This window comes from Macrobrachium rosenbergii, chromosome 16, assembly GCF_040412425.1.
Source record: "Macrobrachium rosenbergii isolate ZJJX-2024 chromosome 16, ASM4041242v1, whole genome shotgun sequence".
In the NCBI taxonomy this organism is placed as follows: Eukaryota; Metazoa; Arthropoda; class Malacostraca; order Decapoda; family Palaemonidae; genus Macrobrachium; species Macrobrachium rosenbergii.
In genome coordinates, this window is record NC_089756.1 from 17,642,728 (window position 1) to 17,661,225 (window position 18,498).

At 37.2% G+C, this 18,498-nt stretch overlaps 2 protein-coding genes across 2 annotated transcripts in view; one reads left to right on the forward strand and one right to left on the reverse strand.

Annotated features, from left to right (window-relative positions):
• Window positions 1-181: 181 nt before the first annotated feature.
• Window positions 182-3,562, reverse strand: LOC136846890 (uncharacterized). Its single transcript, XM_067118143.1, has 4 exons — window positions 3,502-3,562; window positions 3,255-3,401; window positions 1,366-1,771; window positions 182-776 (listed from the first exon to the last, which is right to left on the reverse strand). Exons 1-4 carry the CDS (start codon window positions 3,560-3,562, stop codon window positions 182-184), a joined length of 1,209 nt encoding a protein of 402 aa, XP_066974244.1.
• Window positions 3,563-6,861: 3,299 nt separating this feature from the next.
• The window catches only part of LOC136846995 (alpha-(1,3)-fucosyltransferase C-like), a 12,080-nt gene continuing 443 nt past the window's right edge, over window positions 6,862-18,498 (forward strand). The window contains exons 1-5 of the mRNA XM_067118245.1: window positions 6,862-7,260; window positions 12,726-12,880; window positions 13,451-13,559; window positions 14,672-14,807; window positions 16,285-16,998. Coding sequence (XP_066974346.1) covers window positions 7,253-7,260; window positions 12,726-12,880; window positions 13,451-13,559; window positions 14,672-14,807; window positions 16,285-16,998 — 1,122 coding nt within the window. The 5' untranslated portion in view covers window positions 6,862-7,252. The remainder of the gene's footprint in view (window positions 7,261-12,725; window positions 12,881-13,450; window positions 13,560-14,671; window positions 14,808-16,284; window positions 16,999-18,498) is intronic.

Sequence of the window (18,498 nt, forward strand, 5' to 3'; positions counted from 1 at the left end):
GGGTTATTCCCATGGGTGCATTCTTGTTTGTTTAGGATTATTTTGTTGCAATGCACAATTCATACACTCTTTAACCAAATTTTCAATTTCCCTATCAACACCTGGCCACCAAACATAAGTTCTAGCAATTGACTTGGATCTCACTATAGCTTGGTGGTCTGTGTGTATTTCTGATAAAACCCTACTTCTTAGTGCATTTGGAATCACTACTCTTGATCTTCGCAATACAATCTTGTGTGACACTCAATTCATTCCAAATCTCTTTGTATGGTTTACAGTTGACATCATCTGCACAAATATCTCTGCCAGTTATTAGACTCTGTACTACTTTTGTGAGTACTGGGTCTTTCTTTGTACCTTGTGCTATTTCCTTTGCTGTGATAGGTAAATTATATGCATAAATTACAAGAATACTTTCATCATGTTCTTCTGGTGCTTTGTCTACAGGCAATCTCGACAAAGCGTCTGCATTACCCATCTTTGATGGTGTATACTCTATGTTATAGTCAAATGCAGCTAATATTATTGCCCAACGTTGTATAGTCTTGCAGCTTCTAACGTAGGTAAGCTTGCTTTTTGATCTCAAATCTTTGTGGTCCGTAACTAACGTGAACTTTTTCCTACCATAGAGATACATATGGAACTTCTTTACTCCATACACTAGTGCTAATGCTTCTTTTTCAGTTTGTGAGTAGTTTCCTTCTGCTTTGTTTAATACTCTAGAGGCAAAAGCAATGGGTTTTTCTGAACCATCTGGCATTACATGTGCACTGCACCTAAATCCATGTTTGAGGCGTCACAAACCAACTTTACTGGCAAATCCATTTGATAATGTACTAGGAATGTGGGTGAAGTCACTTCTGCTTTGTTTCTTTCAAAGGATTTTTGACATTCCTTTCTCCAGTTCCATCCAGCATCCTTGTTCAGCAAATTATATAATGGGTGTGCAATTGTTGCTAAGTTCTGAATGAAATTTCCATAAAACGTTACTAAACCCAAAAAATGATTGCAATTCCTTTACATTTTCTGGTACCTTTGCTGACTGTACTGCATTTACCTTGTGGATACCCTTACCATTTACGATAAAGCCCAAATACTCTACTGAGTCAACTTCTAAAATACATTTACTCTTGTTGACTTTGATATTATGTTCCTTTAGTTTCTTTGGAACTGCACATAACCTTTCTCTGTGCTCTTTCTTGTTTTTACTAGCTACTTGTACGCCATCAATAAAAATGAATACTCCTGACATACCTGCAAATATTTTGTTCATTGTTTGTTGCCATATAGCTGGACTGCTAGCGACTCCATACGGAAGTCTCTTTTGGACGATACAGCCCTAAATGTGTGTTTACAGTACATAACTTTTGGGAATTTTCATCCATGGAAAGCTGTTGAAATGCCTGTCTTAGATCTACCTTAGAAAATACAGAGCGTCCTGACAAAGTTGCGAACATATCTTTGTGGTTTGGCAATGGATGTTGAGCTACTTGCAGTTGTGGATTTGGTGTTACCTTGTAATCTCCACATAACCTAATTTGACCGTTGTCCTTAACATTTGGAACTAACGGTGTAGCCCAATCTGAATAATCTACTTTTTCCCGTGAACCTTCGTTTTCTAACCTCCTAATTTCAGTTTCCACGACTGTTTTCAATGCGTATGGAACTGGTCTTGGAGCAAAAAATCTAGGAGTGGCATTCTCCTTTAAAACTAAGACGGCTTGTGCATTCTTTACTGTACCTACTCTGTCTTCAAAGACTTCTTTGTAATCTGATAAAAGATTAGTTATTGAAATTTCTTCTCTGGTTCTTGTTTTGTACTTGTAACCCTCAGAATACTAGGCGAGCCTAATTTGATACATCTTAACACCAATCTAAACCCAACAAGGTTTGTCCTTTACCTTTGACTACTGTCAATGGTAACTTGCCTGTCTCTTGATCATTATACTGTACTTTCACTTATGATGAACCTACTATGTACTTCTATGAACCAAACAAAAACTTCTTTCAGTTTTCTTCTGAAGATGGAAAGAGAAGCCCACAAGATTCCTGTATATAACTTGTTTACTTGTAAATATGTACATATTACTTGAATCTCGAGTACTTTCAGGTCCTAGCTGTGACCCTTTTTCAAGAGATGTGAAGGTAGTCAGGCTGGTTCAACGCCCAGCAATCTTCTGGAACTTCTCCCTGTGCCGTCTTTTGTAAGATGGTTGTCCTGGTTTCCATTCTCTTAAGAGTTGTTAATCTCCTCCTGTCAGGATATCAGGCCGACAGGAGGAGATTAACAACTCTCAAGAGAATGGAAACCAGGACAGCCATCATATAAATGACAGCACAGGGAGAAGAAGTTCCAGACTACCTTCACATCTCTTGAAAAATGGTCACAGTTAGGACCTGAAAGTACTCGAGATTCAAGTAATATGTAAATATTTACAAGTAAACAAGTTATATACAGGAATCTTGTGGGTTTCTTTTTAGGTGTTTGTGCAAGTCTTTCAGAAATTATTGTCATCTGCAGTTGTATCTATCTGCTTGGGTGTGAGTTTCCCATTTATTTCGTTTTGAGCCATAAGACGTTCTCGTGCATCTTTGTTCACAAGATTAACGTGAAATGCAAATTCTTCTACTTCTGTTGTCTTAAGTACATTTTCTTCATTTGTGCTAGAGCCGTCATTTGAATTCACAGTTCTGTTGATATGTTTAGTGGTCGTTTGCTTGGCAAATTTACATTGACTTGTTAAATGACCATGTCGCTTGCAGTTATTGCATGTCTGACCTGACGCTGGACACTTATCCCAATCATTGCTATAATGATCTTGTCTACCACATCTATAGCATGGCTTCTATTGAGGTTTTTGTGTGCCTATGTGACTCAGATTTTTCTGTGAGTTTGCAGTTGGTTTACCCTTGTTATATTTGGATATGCCAGGGTTAGGCTTAACTATTTGATGTGTTTGCCCTTTCTTTGCATGTTGGTGACTCTTTACAGGCTACATGATTTACCTGACTACTGCTGTCATTTTGAGTCTTACCTACAATGACATTTGGTTGATAATTAGCTGTTTCTGATGCTCTTGCTATTTCCAGAACTTTTTGCAAGGTTAGTTTCGTTTCTAGTAGCAATTTTTGTGTAACTCTTGTGAGTTACTCCTTTCTATAACTCTTTCTATTAACCTCTCTTCTATATCAGCAAATTCACAAGTAGCAGCTAATTTTTTTAACCTAGTCACAAAAGAGTCTTATTTTCTCACCTGATTCTTGTGATGCTTGTACGAACTGATGACCTTCAAAGTATTTATTGACTTGAGGAGCAAAATAGTTTGTAAGCCCTTCAATGGTGTCCTCCAATGAACCATTTGTTAGATTCGATGTTTTGTATACTTCCTGAACTTCCAGACCTGCAATATGAAGCAATAAAGCTTTCTGCCGCTTTTTACCAACTTTCCATAGTGCTTCTAGGTAAACCTCAAAGCTACCTGTCCAGTTTCCACCTTGTACCCACTGATTTAGGGTCCTCTTCGATACTAAAGCAGTCTAGACTTTTGATATCTATCGGCATGTTTGTTACTGGGTACTAGAAGTTTTGTTTAGGCTAGGAACTTGGAAGCATTTGTACTTAGGCTAACAATGGGAGTTTTGAACCTAGGCTAGGTTATATTAGACTCTGTCAAACCTAGTTTATGAATTCCTACTAAATTTCTATCTAGGCTAAACCACTTTTGTTGTTTACTCTTACAACTCCTACCTTGTACCCTGATGTAGGCTTTATTTGCATAGACCGACTTGAGCTTTTTTTACTCTGAACCAACCTATTGTCCTTTTGGTGCTCCTGACTTGGCGAAGTGCTTGAAGAATGCTGGTTTGAGTGTGTTGGAGGCGTCCAATTCAGATTGTCTTTGACTTCGGGTACACTTCGTCCGTTTAGGCTAGGCGTTGTCTTGTAGGCTTGAAGGTTAGGTGTAGTGTTGTATGGGTAGGCTAGGCTCCATTTGTCTGCTGAGTTTGTAACTGACTTCGTTGCCACTGATGTGATGGTATATATAACACATACTACAGTTCTTCATTCTTACCTTCAAGGTAAATATGATGGTATTTAGTATTTAAGGTGGAATCCCATACAGTTTAGTTGGCCAGGCCGTGTAACACCTTCTGCCCGGGCACAATCACTCCGCCAAGGTAAGTAGTTCCGTGACCCGACCCTGCTTGTGACTTCGCAACCCCATGTGCCTCGATACCTGACCCAGTCTTTCCCAGGTTGCCAAGATGTCGTCCGCGCCGTCAGCATCGCATCCCACACATTTGCAATTTGCTGCCGCCAATCTGGTGACGTTACTGGATTTAGCAGTTTTATGCAATGATGAGAGGTCATTGCTTGTGTTTTTGATGAAAAGTGGCCATTTGGGTGATTTCAGTGGCGTTTGTGACCAGTGCAAAGAAGGCAACATTGGTATGTTGAAACATGGCAACAGTTTCCAATGAACTCTCCGATGATTCTGATTTCGCGTAAGGTAAGTGTGGTTTTTTTTCAATTTCCAGTTATACATTTTACTGCCTTTCTGGGGGGCCCAGGGTGGCAAAGCCCCCCCAGCCAGGTCAGGGCATGCCACCCTATGAGAGGTTAGGTAGGTCAGATCTGGTTAGGGCAGGACCTGGCATAATAGAAAAGGTTAGGTTTATTTATGTTAACTGGCTTTCTGGGGGGGTCCAGGGCGGTGACCGCCCTATAGTCCGAAGGCCCGATAGTCCGAAGGTCCGATAGTCCGAAAGTCAGAAGGCCCGATAGTCCGACGGACTGTAATCAGCCCCCCACCCCTCCATAGCTAATACGGCAAAATTGTAACCAGTAAACACCCATAAAAATACCAACATAACGTACCCTAGGGGTGTTCACTGGTTACAATTTTGCCGTATTAGCCATGGAGGCGGGGGGATTAATCAGGCGGGGGTGGGGGGCGCTTGCCTCGGAATGCCGGCTTAGACCTACGACTATCGGACCTTCGGACTATCGGGCCTTTGGACTATCGGGCCTTCGGACTAACGGACTGTAATCTCCAGGGCGGGCGAAGCCCCCCCAGACCAGGTTAGGGCACGCCGCAGTATGTTAGGTTAGGAAGGTAACATCTGGTTAGGTCAGGACCTAACACTATAGGAAAGGTTAGGTCTGTTTATGCTACAGAAATGATGGTAAACATTAGCTGCCGTCCCGGCGCCATCTTGTTTGTATTCGTCCGCCAGTTTTCTAGTCGGAACCTACTGCCATCTGGTGGTGGGCACCGACTAGAACACTGGCAGACGATAGCTTGGCCAACTAAACTGTAGGCGCTCCGTATTTAGTATTGGAGGTGGAGTCCCATGACCCATACTCGTTGCAGATGTCCGAGGATGAAGGGCGACAATAAAGCTGTATCTTTCAGCTCGTGTTTATTTGCCCTACTACATTTAAGAAGGCGGTAAGAGTGTATATAAAATACAAAAAACATATATAATAGGGTTATAACAAACATATGAGCATCGGAGCTCGATACACAATAAGGAATTATATTCTACATACATGAGGTAGTATTTATAGGATCGAAACCTGTGTGTCGGATTCGTTACTAACACAGTGATAATTGATTATACTTATACATTAATACATTACGTAACATGTAGCCGTAGCTTTGAACTGAACACGTCTACGGACGGCGTTGTATAACGTGTTGCACAGACGTTAAGGCATACACGACACTTGGTATTATTTTTTATAGGCAACTTGTAAAATTTTACGGCGATTGGATGTTCAGCAAGTGACGTAAGGCTACTTTGATCTGTGCATGGCAAACTTATTTTTTCAATGTTTTCTTGGCGTTTTCAATTATTCCATTCTAGATTTCAGCCAGAATTAATTCGTTTTCTGTGCTTTTCTTACACCGTCAAGTACTCTGTACATGAGATGTGAGAAGTTTGGAAACTTGGCAACGAATGATTTCCGGTTGAAATCTTGAATGGGACGATTGAAAACAGCAAGAAAACAGTCGAAAAAATATGTTTGTCATGTGGAATTGGAGTTCGGACCGGAAACGAACTTTTACCCTTATGGTAAGGAAAGATATTGCAAACACACAATATTGTTAAGCAAATCCTCCTTGTTCTTCAATATGCAATTATTCTCTACCTTGCAATACGTAGCACCGATTCAAAGTAACGAAGCCACTGCAAAGAATATATATAAATTTTCTTTAAAGTAATTAAAAATAGAAAACGAACTTCAACGGCGAAGAATTTCTGGGTAGGCGCTTTCAATTAAATATTTGACTGACCCGTAACCTGCTCCTGCGTAGCAAAATACAAAAATCCATCAAAATAGCTATAAAAATTCCACAAAATGGAGAGCCTAAGTTTTAAGTAGAGAATAGACATGATAAAAAACAGACCCATAACCGAGTTCATATGAAGAATGAAAAAAAGGAAAGAAAAAAATTATATATATATATATATATATATATATATATATATATATATATATATATATAGGCCTATATAAGAAATAAACCAATAACTTCAATTCTAAATTTACTGGCCTATTAAGAATAATGTGAATTCATAACTAATAATTGAAGACTTAAATTAGATGATTAGAGAGAGAGAGATTGCTTAGACTACTAGAGTGCATACCATACATTCTTTTTCATGGCCAAGATATTAAGAGTTGGCAATATCAAAGAAATAGAGAGAATGCTAAAACTATCAGAATGAGCATATTCTTTTTTATTGGCCTGGATAGTAAGAGTTGGCAATCTCAAAGTTATGATTCAAAAGAGAGAGAGAGAGAGAGAGAGAGAGCGAGTTATGAGCCTGAGTCAATTAAACACCTTATGATGTTATTACTGTGCCATTTGCGCTCTCCGTGTTCGACATTCAGTGGCGGAGTTGCTCTATATATATTTGGATTATCGCACCGTACCTGCCCTCAGCTGCAGGCTCCAAAAATCTCTGTGAAGTTGACGGACTCCTCTTGTTAAATAATCGCATTTTGGATATAATACCCACACGTTAAATCCGAATAGGCGTCTTTTAGATCCAAATAGACTTCTTTTGGATCTAAATAGGAGCCCTTTAGGTGTAAATAGGAGCACATTGGGTTCTAAATAGTTCGCCTTTTGCAGCCAAATAACTGATTTTGGACGAAGGATTCGTTCAGTTACACTGGATCCACCTGACTGTCAGTCTATGACTGTTTACGACTGGTATTATTTACAAGTCATCCATCATGCATCTGTAAGTAAATAAGTTAGTTTTACGCTTTTTCCAACGACAGTTTCTAAATCAAAGATAGAAATTATTATTAGTGTACATTTACACAGATGTTACTCAACTGATGGGATGTTAAAAAAAAAAAAACCGGTCGTGTAGGGTAGGGAATGCTGTTATGGTGGTCGCGGCGGGGGGGGGGGGGTTAGATGTCCAGAACAGCGCCGTTTCTTGAAAATTATCTTTAATTATCACTGGAGACCTTTCATTATTATTTTCCGTGTAATAATGTTAGTTCCAAATATTCCCTAGGCTATTTTGATAAGCAATTGCTTTTGTAAATAGATTTCGAACAAATGTGGCTGTCAAAGAAAAAATAAATGCACGCTGTATATGATGACGAAAACACTAAGAAAGCTATTGAATGTGGGGAACGCCTCGTTCACAAATTATGGGGTCTTTTGTGTTTGTCGCGTTTCCTGTTCTTTAATCTACTGGTCATTTGATTTTCTTTATAATCTTACTTCTTTACCTCCGTGGTCGCTGCTGGGAAAAATGCAAAAAAAAAGTGGTTCTTGCTTGTTTATTTAGTTGTTGTTGCAATTGCCTGCATCTTCTTCTTCTTCTTCTTCTTCTTCTTCTTCTTCTTCTTCTTCTTCTTCTTCTTCTTCTTCTTATTATTATTATTATTATTATTATTATTATTATTATTATTATTATTATGATAAGTGTGTGTGTAAATGAACGTAGCTCCCATCAAGTGATTTTGCAAAGGACCTCCCTTTGACCTTTTATATTCTTCTAAAAAATTATGACCAAACACCTGTGAAATTACTTACTGGCATTTGTGGCGCATCGTTTATTTATTATTCTGTTTTTTTTTTTTTTTGCTTTAAATCAAGGTTAACTTTCCGTTATTCATTTCGAAGTGTCCCTGCTTTTGTTCATTGAGGCTTTTGTCTGGTAATGATTTATGTGGGTATGTTAACTACCGACAAAAACAGAGAATGGAGGACTTGGTAATTATTCAACTATGGTGGGCCATAGTGCTTAGAGAAGGGCATGAAGATAGCAACCTCATCTTAGAAGAGAACAGGCGTTGCCTAACTCAATGGCTTTCATGTTTTTCTCGTCATCATATGCAGTGTGTATTTATTTTTTACGTCGACAGGCATATTTGTTCGAAATCCAGTTATAAGAGCAATTGCTTCTTAAAGTAGCCTAGAAAATATTTGGAATTATCTTACAAGGAATAATAATAATAATAAAAGGTCGTTGTCGGTGAGTGGTCTAGGATTTGCACTGACCAGTAATTGAGGAAATAATTGACTTGCGTCCTCAGTGATAACTAAAGATAATTCAAGATTTTATGGAACTAACATGCATACTACATATACATATCCGTAGCCACATGGCTCCTAGAAAGCTGATCGCCATTTCTGTATGTGGCACCTCGAGCTATGTTGTAAACTGGGTCTTCATATCATTTATGTTATGAAGGCAGGTGTGGCTGAATGGTTGCCTTTTAATGGGAAATAACTCACAACATACTTTAATATATGTATATATATGTGTGTATATATATATTATATATCATATATGTATGTATATATATTTATACACATATATATGTGTATATGATAAATATACATACATACATATAATATATATATATATATATATATATATATATATATATATATATATATATATATATATATATATATATATATATATATGGCAATATGTTGTCCATTGAGAAGCGTTTTCCGTTAATGACTCATTCGGTCCAAATCTGCAGGGAGCAATGTTTCTTATCAAGCTCAGTGGACATCATATTGTCCCATATGTTATATATATATATATATATATATATATATATATATATATATATATATATATATATATATATATATATATATATATATATATATATATATATATATATATATATATATGGGGCAATATGAAGTCCATTAAAAGCGTTTTCCGTTAACGACTCATTCGGTCCAAATCTGCAGGGAGCAATGTTTCTTATCAAGCTCAAATGCTATGAGATCAATAATCAGAATCAACCACACCCGTGTGTGTGTGTGTGAAAACACACATACGCACACACACACACACACGGGCATCTCCAACCTCGAACATGAGGCAAAAGCACGTAACACACAGGACATGCATTTTCACAAACAAATAACTCTTCAACAGAATATCAGAGCAAAATACAAAACAATTTCATCGTCCTTGAATAAAACATCTACGAAAAACAGCAAATCGACAACCTTCAGATACAAACGTCCTGTTGTCGTTGGAAAATCAGAGCAACTTTTTCATAACAATAGCTACGACTGCGCCCTCGCTCCAAATCTTTCCTCTTCACTACTTGATACAGACATTGTTTAAACAGTAACACATGACCATTACAGTTGTCATTATAATTATGATAATTATACCTCTCACATACGCATTTATATTTGTTTTATTATATATACTGTATATATATGCATATATGTATATATATACTATATATATATCTTCTTCGTTTTAACGTGCTTTTTCCCATTTTTATATGGGGTAAGCACGATGCCTTCTTTTGAAGGACTTTGATTTGGCGTTGGGATAGGCCCTGCCTGACACACACACACACACACACACACACACACACACACACACACACACACACACACACACACACACACACATATATATATATATATATATATATATATATATATATATATATATATATATAACTATATATATTTTATATTATTTTGCATCTAACTGTGAAGACAAACGAATGTATTCCAGAATAATCTTTATATATAATCCCGTACTATGCATGTCCCCAGTACTTTCATTTATCATTATTATTCATGTTATTGATATTAACGTTGTTATTTCCGCCTCACTGTTATAAGTGTACACTCAAGTACAGCGCTTTCTGTCCTTTGGCGGTCTTGGGGTTGATCGCAAGAGTTCCAGTGGCTAATTGTATGTTTTTTTTTTTTCTTTATAATTCATCACGAAGAAAATAACCGTTACTATTTCTGAGCCATACGTGGTGGTGTTCAGGGGGTATTATTATTACTCGGCCGCATAATAACGACACCTGAATCATGTATGAAATGTGAATAGTGGCCTAGGAAGTGGCAGTACATAGTTATTCATTACTGGGCAGGGCAGTAATATACGTTTATACAACAACAAAAAAAAGTTAAGTATATCTTAGTTTAACCAGACCACTGAGCTGATTAACAGCTCTCCTAGGGCTGGCCCGAAGGATTAGATTTATTTTACGTGGCTAAAAACCAGCTGGTTACCTAGCAACGGGACCTACAGCTTATTGTGGAGTCCGAACCACATTATGACTTCGATCCGAACCACATTGTGACGAGAAATGAATTTCTATCACCAGAAATAAATTCCTCTAATTCTTCATTGCCGGTCGGAGAGTCGAACGCTGGGCCAACAGCGTGCTAGCCGAGAGCTCTACCCACCCCTTCCAATGAAGAACTGGTCATATAACAACATTGCCATTTGAGGCTAATTGCTTGGTGTTTAAGTTCACAAGTGTACACATATCACCAATGCCTTTCCGAATGAGCAAGTGTTCGTATGCCAAGGGTTTAATGATATCGTGAATGGTTAGATATTAGTGTTTTAAGAGGATATTTAACAGACACCCACCGCTCTTTCACATTTTACCGGGCCACTTCGGGGGGAAGGTACATGCTGGCACAAAACAACTTAATCGGAGCCAGCCGTCTTCTTGAACGTGATTACGTTGGCAGCTTAAATATAAAAATTTCAATACAGTCAAGCTGAAATTAATGCACACACACACACACATTACATATATATATATATATATATATATATATATATATATATATATATATATATATATATGTGTGTGTGTGTATGTGTTGAATGTGCGCGTATGTGTGTGTTGTATATGAGTGTGTGTGTGTGTGTGCAATATGCATCATGCCAGGTACTTTCATACCAATGCTTCAAGGGTTTATGAGCAAGACCAAACTTAATCGCAAGGTTTCCATTCCACCATTATGTCTTGTGTGGAGTAAATACTTCAAGTACATACTTTTTATCAACTGATCACGATGTAAATGATAACAAGAAAAAAAAGGGAAGTTTATTGGAGGGGTGGGTAGAGCTCTCGGTTAGCACGCTGTTGGCCTGCAGCGTTCGACTCTCCGACCGGCCAATGAAGAATTAAAGGAATTTATTTCTGGTGATAGAAATTCATTTCTCGTCATAATGTGGTTCGGATTCCACAATAAGCTGTAGGTCCCGTTGCTAGGTAACCAGTTGGTTCTTAGCCACGTAAAATAAATCTAATCCTTCGGGCCAGCCTGTTAATCAGCTCAATGGCCTGGTTAAACTAAGATATACTTAAGTTTCTAAAAAAAAAAAAGAAAAGGAAAATCCGAGAGCCTGGCAAATGGTTGTTCACGAACTTCTCCTTATGAGCAATTAAAAGAACCGCGTACGTACACCTGCACTAGACAAATCACCTGCTTCAAAAGGTGAAGCATGTGTTCTCAGTAGCTCCAGAGGAGCTTGAAATTCAATCTTTCATTATCCTCATGAGATTTCTGTCATTGCTCCTTTTAAACCTATCCGTGTCTTACATGATGTAGGCTCACATACGAAAAAAAAAAAGTCACTATTTTTCGGCCTCCATTATGTTTTGCACTTTGGAACGAGAGGTGGTTACGTTAATCGTTTCCAAAATACTTACTTGTGAGTATATTTGGATTAGGAAGCAGCATATCAACTTTATTCGAACACCTTTGTAATTGAAATTTTTGATGTCTGGCAATGATCTGCACAAACAAAAATAAATAAAAAAGCTCCAGAATTATTCTAAATTTATAAATCGATTTGCTAATGATCATAGTTACTCAAAAATGGGGGAAATTCTTACTTTTTCATGATCGTTCAGTTTATACAACAATCCCCTTGCAGTGTCCATTAATTCTTGACTGGACCTCAAGTGTGTTAGATAATCTGGACAATCCATATGAGTTCTGGCAACTTCAGATCGATTTTGGTATTGTCTTCATTGCCTTTGACTTCGATAAATCATAAAGGTCTTATATAGTAATTTCGGATATAATCGTAACTTAGGCAACAGAGGGCCTAGACATTGCCTATCTTTTGTCTTATTTTCCTCAGGTTGGCCTAGTGTCCTGGACCGAGTGAAGCTAGACCTATCTTTTTCTTTTTAACACAAAATCTGTGATTGGGCGGAATGATACCAAAGAATGGCCAGTAGCTGCGATTACCAGTGTTACAGAAACTGCTGTGACAAGACGAAATGGCACCAAAGATGACCAGCAGACGACATGGGGAACCCGGCAGCTCTTTCTTTCTTTGTTATATTTGAACAGAGATTGCTGGGACGGGTAACCTTGTCATAGGATCTAGCTTAATCCTCACTAAATCGTCTATTTTTTTTCCAGTGAAAACTTCACCATCATGAGACAAATACAACGAAGATGGAAAAGTTTCGTTGTTTTCGCAACAGTCTTCGGGCTGTTCTTCGCCTTGTATTCCGAGGACATCGGTCCAACTGTCTTCCATCCAAAGGCACATTCCTGCAGCCATCTAGTGAACGGTAGGCCCATATTCATATTGCCTGCGAATGGCAGATTTTTTTTATTGTATTGACTTCTCTTACACTTGCAGTTTGATTCACAGATGATATCTTCGTTTTATATATATATATATTTTTTTCAGAATGCCACAGAAAACTGTCTTCATGTATTGTTTCCTTCCTCTTATGTCCCTTCTTATTTTCATAAGTATTTGTTTTTTAATTTGTTTTGCTCTTCTCCTATGTATTATTATTATTATTATTATTATTATTATTATTATTATTATTATTATTATTATTATTATTATTATTATTACTGAAGACTCAAACCCACAGTTATGTAACCGTACTAATATATTTAAAAATAACACTATCTATACACTTACAGACCTGTAGATTTGCCTCTCCATTGGAAGACTCACTCCACTATGAATAATAATAATAATAATAATAATAATAATAATAATAATAATAATAATAATAATAATAATAAGAAGAAGAAGAAGAAGAAGAAGAATTATTATTATTATTATTATTATTATTATTATTATTATTATTATTATTATTATTATTATTATTGCCTGTCTGTAGCATCCCTCCGAGAACCATCGTTAAACAGCTTCCGGGACGAATCCTTCGAGCCTGTGATGAAGCTTTTCCGGAAGAGGGCCGAGGGTGAGCTGGTGCCGAAACTGGAAAGGTAGAGTGAAGACGACATAGGGGTCTTCCGATGCTTTATTGTCGATTGTAATCAACATCTTCTACAGTAGCTTTTATTTGCTTCTTTAGTTATTTTTTTTTTTCATCTATACATCTGATTACTTATGTATTTACTTATTTATTCATTTATTTGTTTATATATTGAGCTCTTTATTTATTTATCTATCTTTATATTTATTTATGTAATTAGTTTTTATTTGCCCATTTATTTACTGCCTATTCTTTTTGCGAGAGAGTTTGGTTTGTTTACTTCATATTCTGTACTTGATATAGATCGTAAAGTAGTTTCTGTTTGATATATATAATATATATATATATATATATATATATATATATATATATATATATATATATATATATATATATATATATATATATATATATATCACTAAGTCCACGTCGGAAGGTGAGCGAAAACCGGGCCTTTTGAACAAGTACTTTCGTAGTTTATCTTTACTTGTAGAATAAACTACGAAAGTACTTGGTCAAAGTCCCAGTTTTCGCTCACCTTCCGACGTGGACTCAGTGATATTCTCAAGCACGCGTTCCTGCGTGCTGCATTGGATATACGAGTATATATATATATATATATATATATATATATATATATATATATATATATATATATATAAACCTGAATAATAATAATAATAATAATTATAATAATAATAATCCCTGAAGTAGTTTTATAGCAAAAAGAGAAGAAACAACGAAATACAAATTGCAGGGACGATCATATTTCAGGTAACTTCTATAACTACTAAAAGCTTTATCTTAAAAGTTAGTATGTTTAATAGATACATAAATACATACATACATACATTATATATATACATACATATATGTATATATATATATATATATATATATATATATATATATATTGGTAGATAGATGAATAGATAAATATATACTTATATCTATTTATATATACGGTCACATAACTGAGAAATACAACAAGGGACTTTTCTGAATGAAAAACTCACGTAAAAAAAAAAAATCTGACCCCGAAGCCTTTTTGCCTTTCTCAGAATGAAGAATACATGTTAATCACATAAGTTTATCAGAATCTTATATGTATTTTTAACCCAGCTTTAGAAATGGCACAGTGCCCAGCTTCCTGTTGTGGGCAAATCCTTTCTACCGTTGGTACTGGGACGCTGCTCTCGTCCACATCACCCAAGGCCTGTGCCCTCTGCCCTGCAAGGTGGAATATGATGTCACAAAGGTAATTGGCTTACTCGTCACGTCTTCGATATTCGTATAAATTTTTTATCTTCTTCTTCTTCTTCTTCCTGTGCCCTCTGCCCTGCAGGGTGGAATGTGATGTCACAAAGGCAATTGGCTTACTCTTCACGTCTTCGATATTCGTATAAATTTTTTATCTTCTTCTTCTTCTTCTTCTTCTTCTTCTTCTTCTTCTTCTTCTTCTTCTTCTTCTTCTTCTTCTTCTTCTTCTTCTTCTTCCTGTTCCCTCTGCCCTGCTGGGTGGAATATGATGTCACAAAGGTAATTGGCTTACTCTTCACGTCTTCGATATTCGTTTAAATTCTTCTTCTTCTTCTTCTTCTTCTTCTTCTTCTTCTTCTTCTTCTTCTTCTTCTTCTTCTTCTTCATTTTTTATAAGACACTAATCTGTTTTAGGATACCCTCTTTTCACTACTATCTAGGAAAAGGTATGAAATCCTTCTGGACAAATAATGTGAGTTTTACACATACTCGAGATTGCTATTTGATAACCAATTACGCCTTCACTCACCTTTTGGTCGAAAAAACGAGCCAAACTTCCATTGCTTCTACTTTTAACATTCCATTGTTGAATCTAAGATGAAAAGAAAATGATATTTTTCTATTTTCCTTTTTCTAGCTTCTTCACCTTCCATCTTATGGAGCTTAAAAGCTTTCTCTCTCATTCAAGTTGATGGGATGCTGCTAGACTAAGCAATGATTTTGCACAGTAACAAAACACGAGTCAGTTAGTAATGGCATGTATGTTCAGGTCAATATCTCATTCTCAAAGGCAGCTGACGATGATTTTCTATCGTTGAATGATCAAAATCCACAGGTTCTCGAAGATCGGCCTCGTAGACAAAGGAAAAGATTGGTATTAAACTCTTCACAGAATTATCCTGTCGTTCCATTCGATTATTGCCATTTGCTTAATACTATTAAAGCAAATAAAAAATACAATTTAGGCTATCAAAAATTATCCTTGCTGCTGGTGCCAAGGTGTGGTGTTGTTCAACCAAAGGATGTTTAAACAGATAACCTCAGCTGGTAAGTAAATTTCCTGGGGTTTACGATTTCATTTCAGTGCATCATTCCAGTTGATTGATCATTCTTATTCGACATCACACAAGGGCCTCTCTGCGCTCCGCCCACCACAAAAGAATAAAACATTTCTACCCCGTAACGAAGCATACTAAATTTTCATTTAACGAAGTATCCATGAACTTTCATTGCACGAGGCATCTATTAATTCGACTTTTATTTCATGAAGCAGCTGTGAACTCGACTTGCATTTAATGAAGCGTTTGTGAACTCGGCTTCCGTTTAACAAAGCATCTGTGAACTCGACTTTCATTTAACAAAGCCACAGTGAACAGGAATGTCATTTAATGGAGCAACTACTAACTCGACTTTCCTTTAACGAATCATACATGAATTTTACTTTCATTTAACGCAAACTGTGACTTTTATTACAGAGGAACATGACGGACGCAATCCTCATCGCCCTACGGGAAACGAAAGACAAAGGAACGGTCATAAAGAGCCTCTCTCCTAGGGACCCCAAGCAGCCGTGGATAGGCCTATCATTCGAGCCTCCGAATCTGGCTAACTCTGTGTTCAAAACCAAATTTTGGCGCTACAACGGACTCTTCAACCGCACGATGACATACCGCAGTGATGCAGATATCGTTTTCCAGCACGGCTTCATCGCCTCCAGAGAAGACGCCAATCTGCTCCCTCGGACCTGGGTCATCCCGCCGATTACGGAGGTCAGGAATCACTCGAGAGAACTGGCAGTTGCGTTCATTTCCAACTGCAAGGCCGCGTCCAAGCGGCTGACTTATGTGGCGAAGTTCCAAAAATACGCTCGGGTGGACGTTTACGGAAAGTGCGGGACACTGAAGTGCGGAGGGTCGATGTTTGCCGCTCACCGGTACAACTCGACTACGAATCCGTGTTTGAGGATCGCTGGAGAAGGCTACATGTTCTACTTCGCCTTCGAGAACAACTTCTGCAAAGAATACGTCACGGAGAAGGTCTACAATCTGATGCATTATCCCATTGTTCCGGTGGTCCGGGGCTTTGCGAATTACTCGTCGGCCTTTCCGCCGAATTCCTACATCGACGCCAACGGCTATTCGCCGAAGGAGCTGGCGGAGAGATTGCTTTACTTGAAGGATCACCCTCAGGTAAAAGGCATTTCGTGGTTCTCTGTCTGCCTATATATTCGGCAAATTAGAATAATGACAATTGTAGTTAGGGCAGCGATTGTTGCCAAGATGCTGGCTAGTTCAGTTGCCCTAAAATGCCAAATAGTCTCACTGGGAGTTGGGAGCATACAGCAGCATGTTTTCTTAATCTCGAAGACCTCCTTTCAATAAAATCAAGTGATTAAATGAACGGCAATCTTTGTCTGTTAATAATAATGATAATTATAATGGTATACGAACCCTACTTAAGGCAACAAGAGAGCCAAGTTTGTTTGATAGCCCTGAAAGGTAATGAACGGTACTCTGACCCATTTGATATTATTCACATCGATCAGATAGCACTCGAACCAAATGATATTTATCGTCATTTTCGGCAGTCCGATAGCGCTTCTGCTTATTAGAAAGCACTCCTATTCATTTCCACAACTTTTTTCACTCACCCGAGTTTTTTCCTGTTGACATTTCATTATCATTTATTCCTTTAGCTGAACATTATTGTCTTTATATATTCTACGTATCGTAGAACTGTCGATAAAGATTAGACGATTTAGAACGAAGAACATTATTTTGTTGATTAAGTCTAAGAGTGAAGAACAATATTTTGTGGATTAAGTCTAGGAGTGAAGCCCATTATTTTGCGGATTAAGTCTGAGAGTGAAGAGCATTGCTTTGTGGATTTAAGTCTAAGAGTGAAAGAATATTGTTTAGTGATTAAGTCTAAGAGTGAATAACATTATTTTTGGGATTTAGTCTAAGAGTGAAGACCATTATTTTGCGGATTAACTCTAAGAGTGAAGAGCATTGTTTTGTGGATTTAAGTCTAAGAGTGAAAGAATATTATTTAATGAATTAAGTCTAAGAGTGAAGAACAGTATTTTGCAGATTAAGTCTAAGAGTGAAGAACATTAATTTGCAGATTAAGTCTAAGAGTGAAGAACATTATTTTGTGGATGAAGTCTAAGAGTGAAGAACATTATTTTGTTGATTAAAAGTAAGAGTGAAGAACACCATTTTGTGGATTAAGTCTAAGAATGAAAAGCATTATTTTGTGGATTAAGAGTAAGAGCGAAGAACATCATTTTGCGGATTAAGTCTAAGAGTGAAGAACATTATTTTATGGATTAAGTCTAGGAGAGAAGAACATTATTTAGTGGATTAAGTCTAAGAGTGAAGAACATAATTTTATGGACTGAATCCAAGAGTGAAGAGCATTATTATTTCACGATCAGTAACAGAGGGTAGTATCTGTTTTGCATCGTCAGGAGAAGATTCAGGTTGCTGAAAAAAGTTAAGTATACCTTAGTTTAACCAGACCACTGAGCTGATTAACAGCTCTCCTAATAGGGCTGGCCCGAAGGATTAGGTTTATTTTAGGTGGCTTAGAACCAATTGGTTACCTAGCAACGGGACCTACAGCTTATTGTGGAATCCGAACCACATTATAGCGAGAAATTAATTTCTATCACCAGAAATAAATTC

Excerpts from the sequence above, each read along its gene's own strand:
- LOC136846890 (XM_067118143.1), bottom strand. The coding sequence starts at position 3,562 with ATGCCGATAGATATCAAAAGTCTAGACTGCTTTAGTATCGAAGAGGAC. Across the intron at positions 1,772-3,254 it reads ACAAGCATCACAAGAATCAG|ATTACAAAGAAGTCTTTGAA; the intron begins GTGAGAAAATAA and ends ATCTTTTATCAG. Across the intron at positions 777-1,365 it reads ATGGATGAAAATTCCCAAAA|GTGCAGTGCACATGTAATGC; the intron begins GTTATGTACTGT and ends ACATGGATTTAG.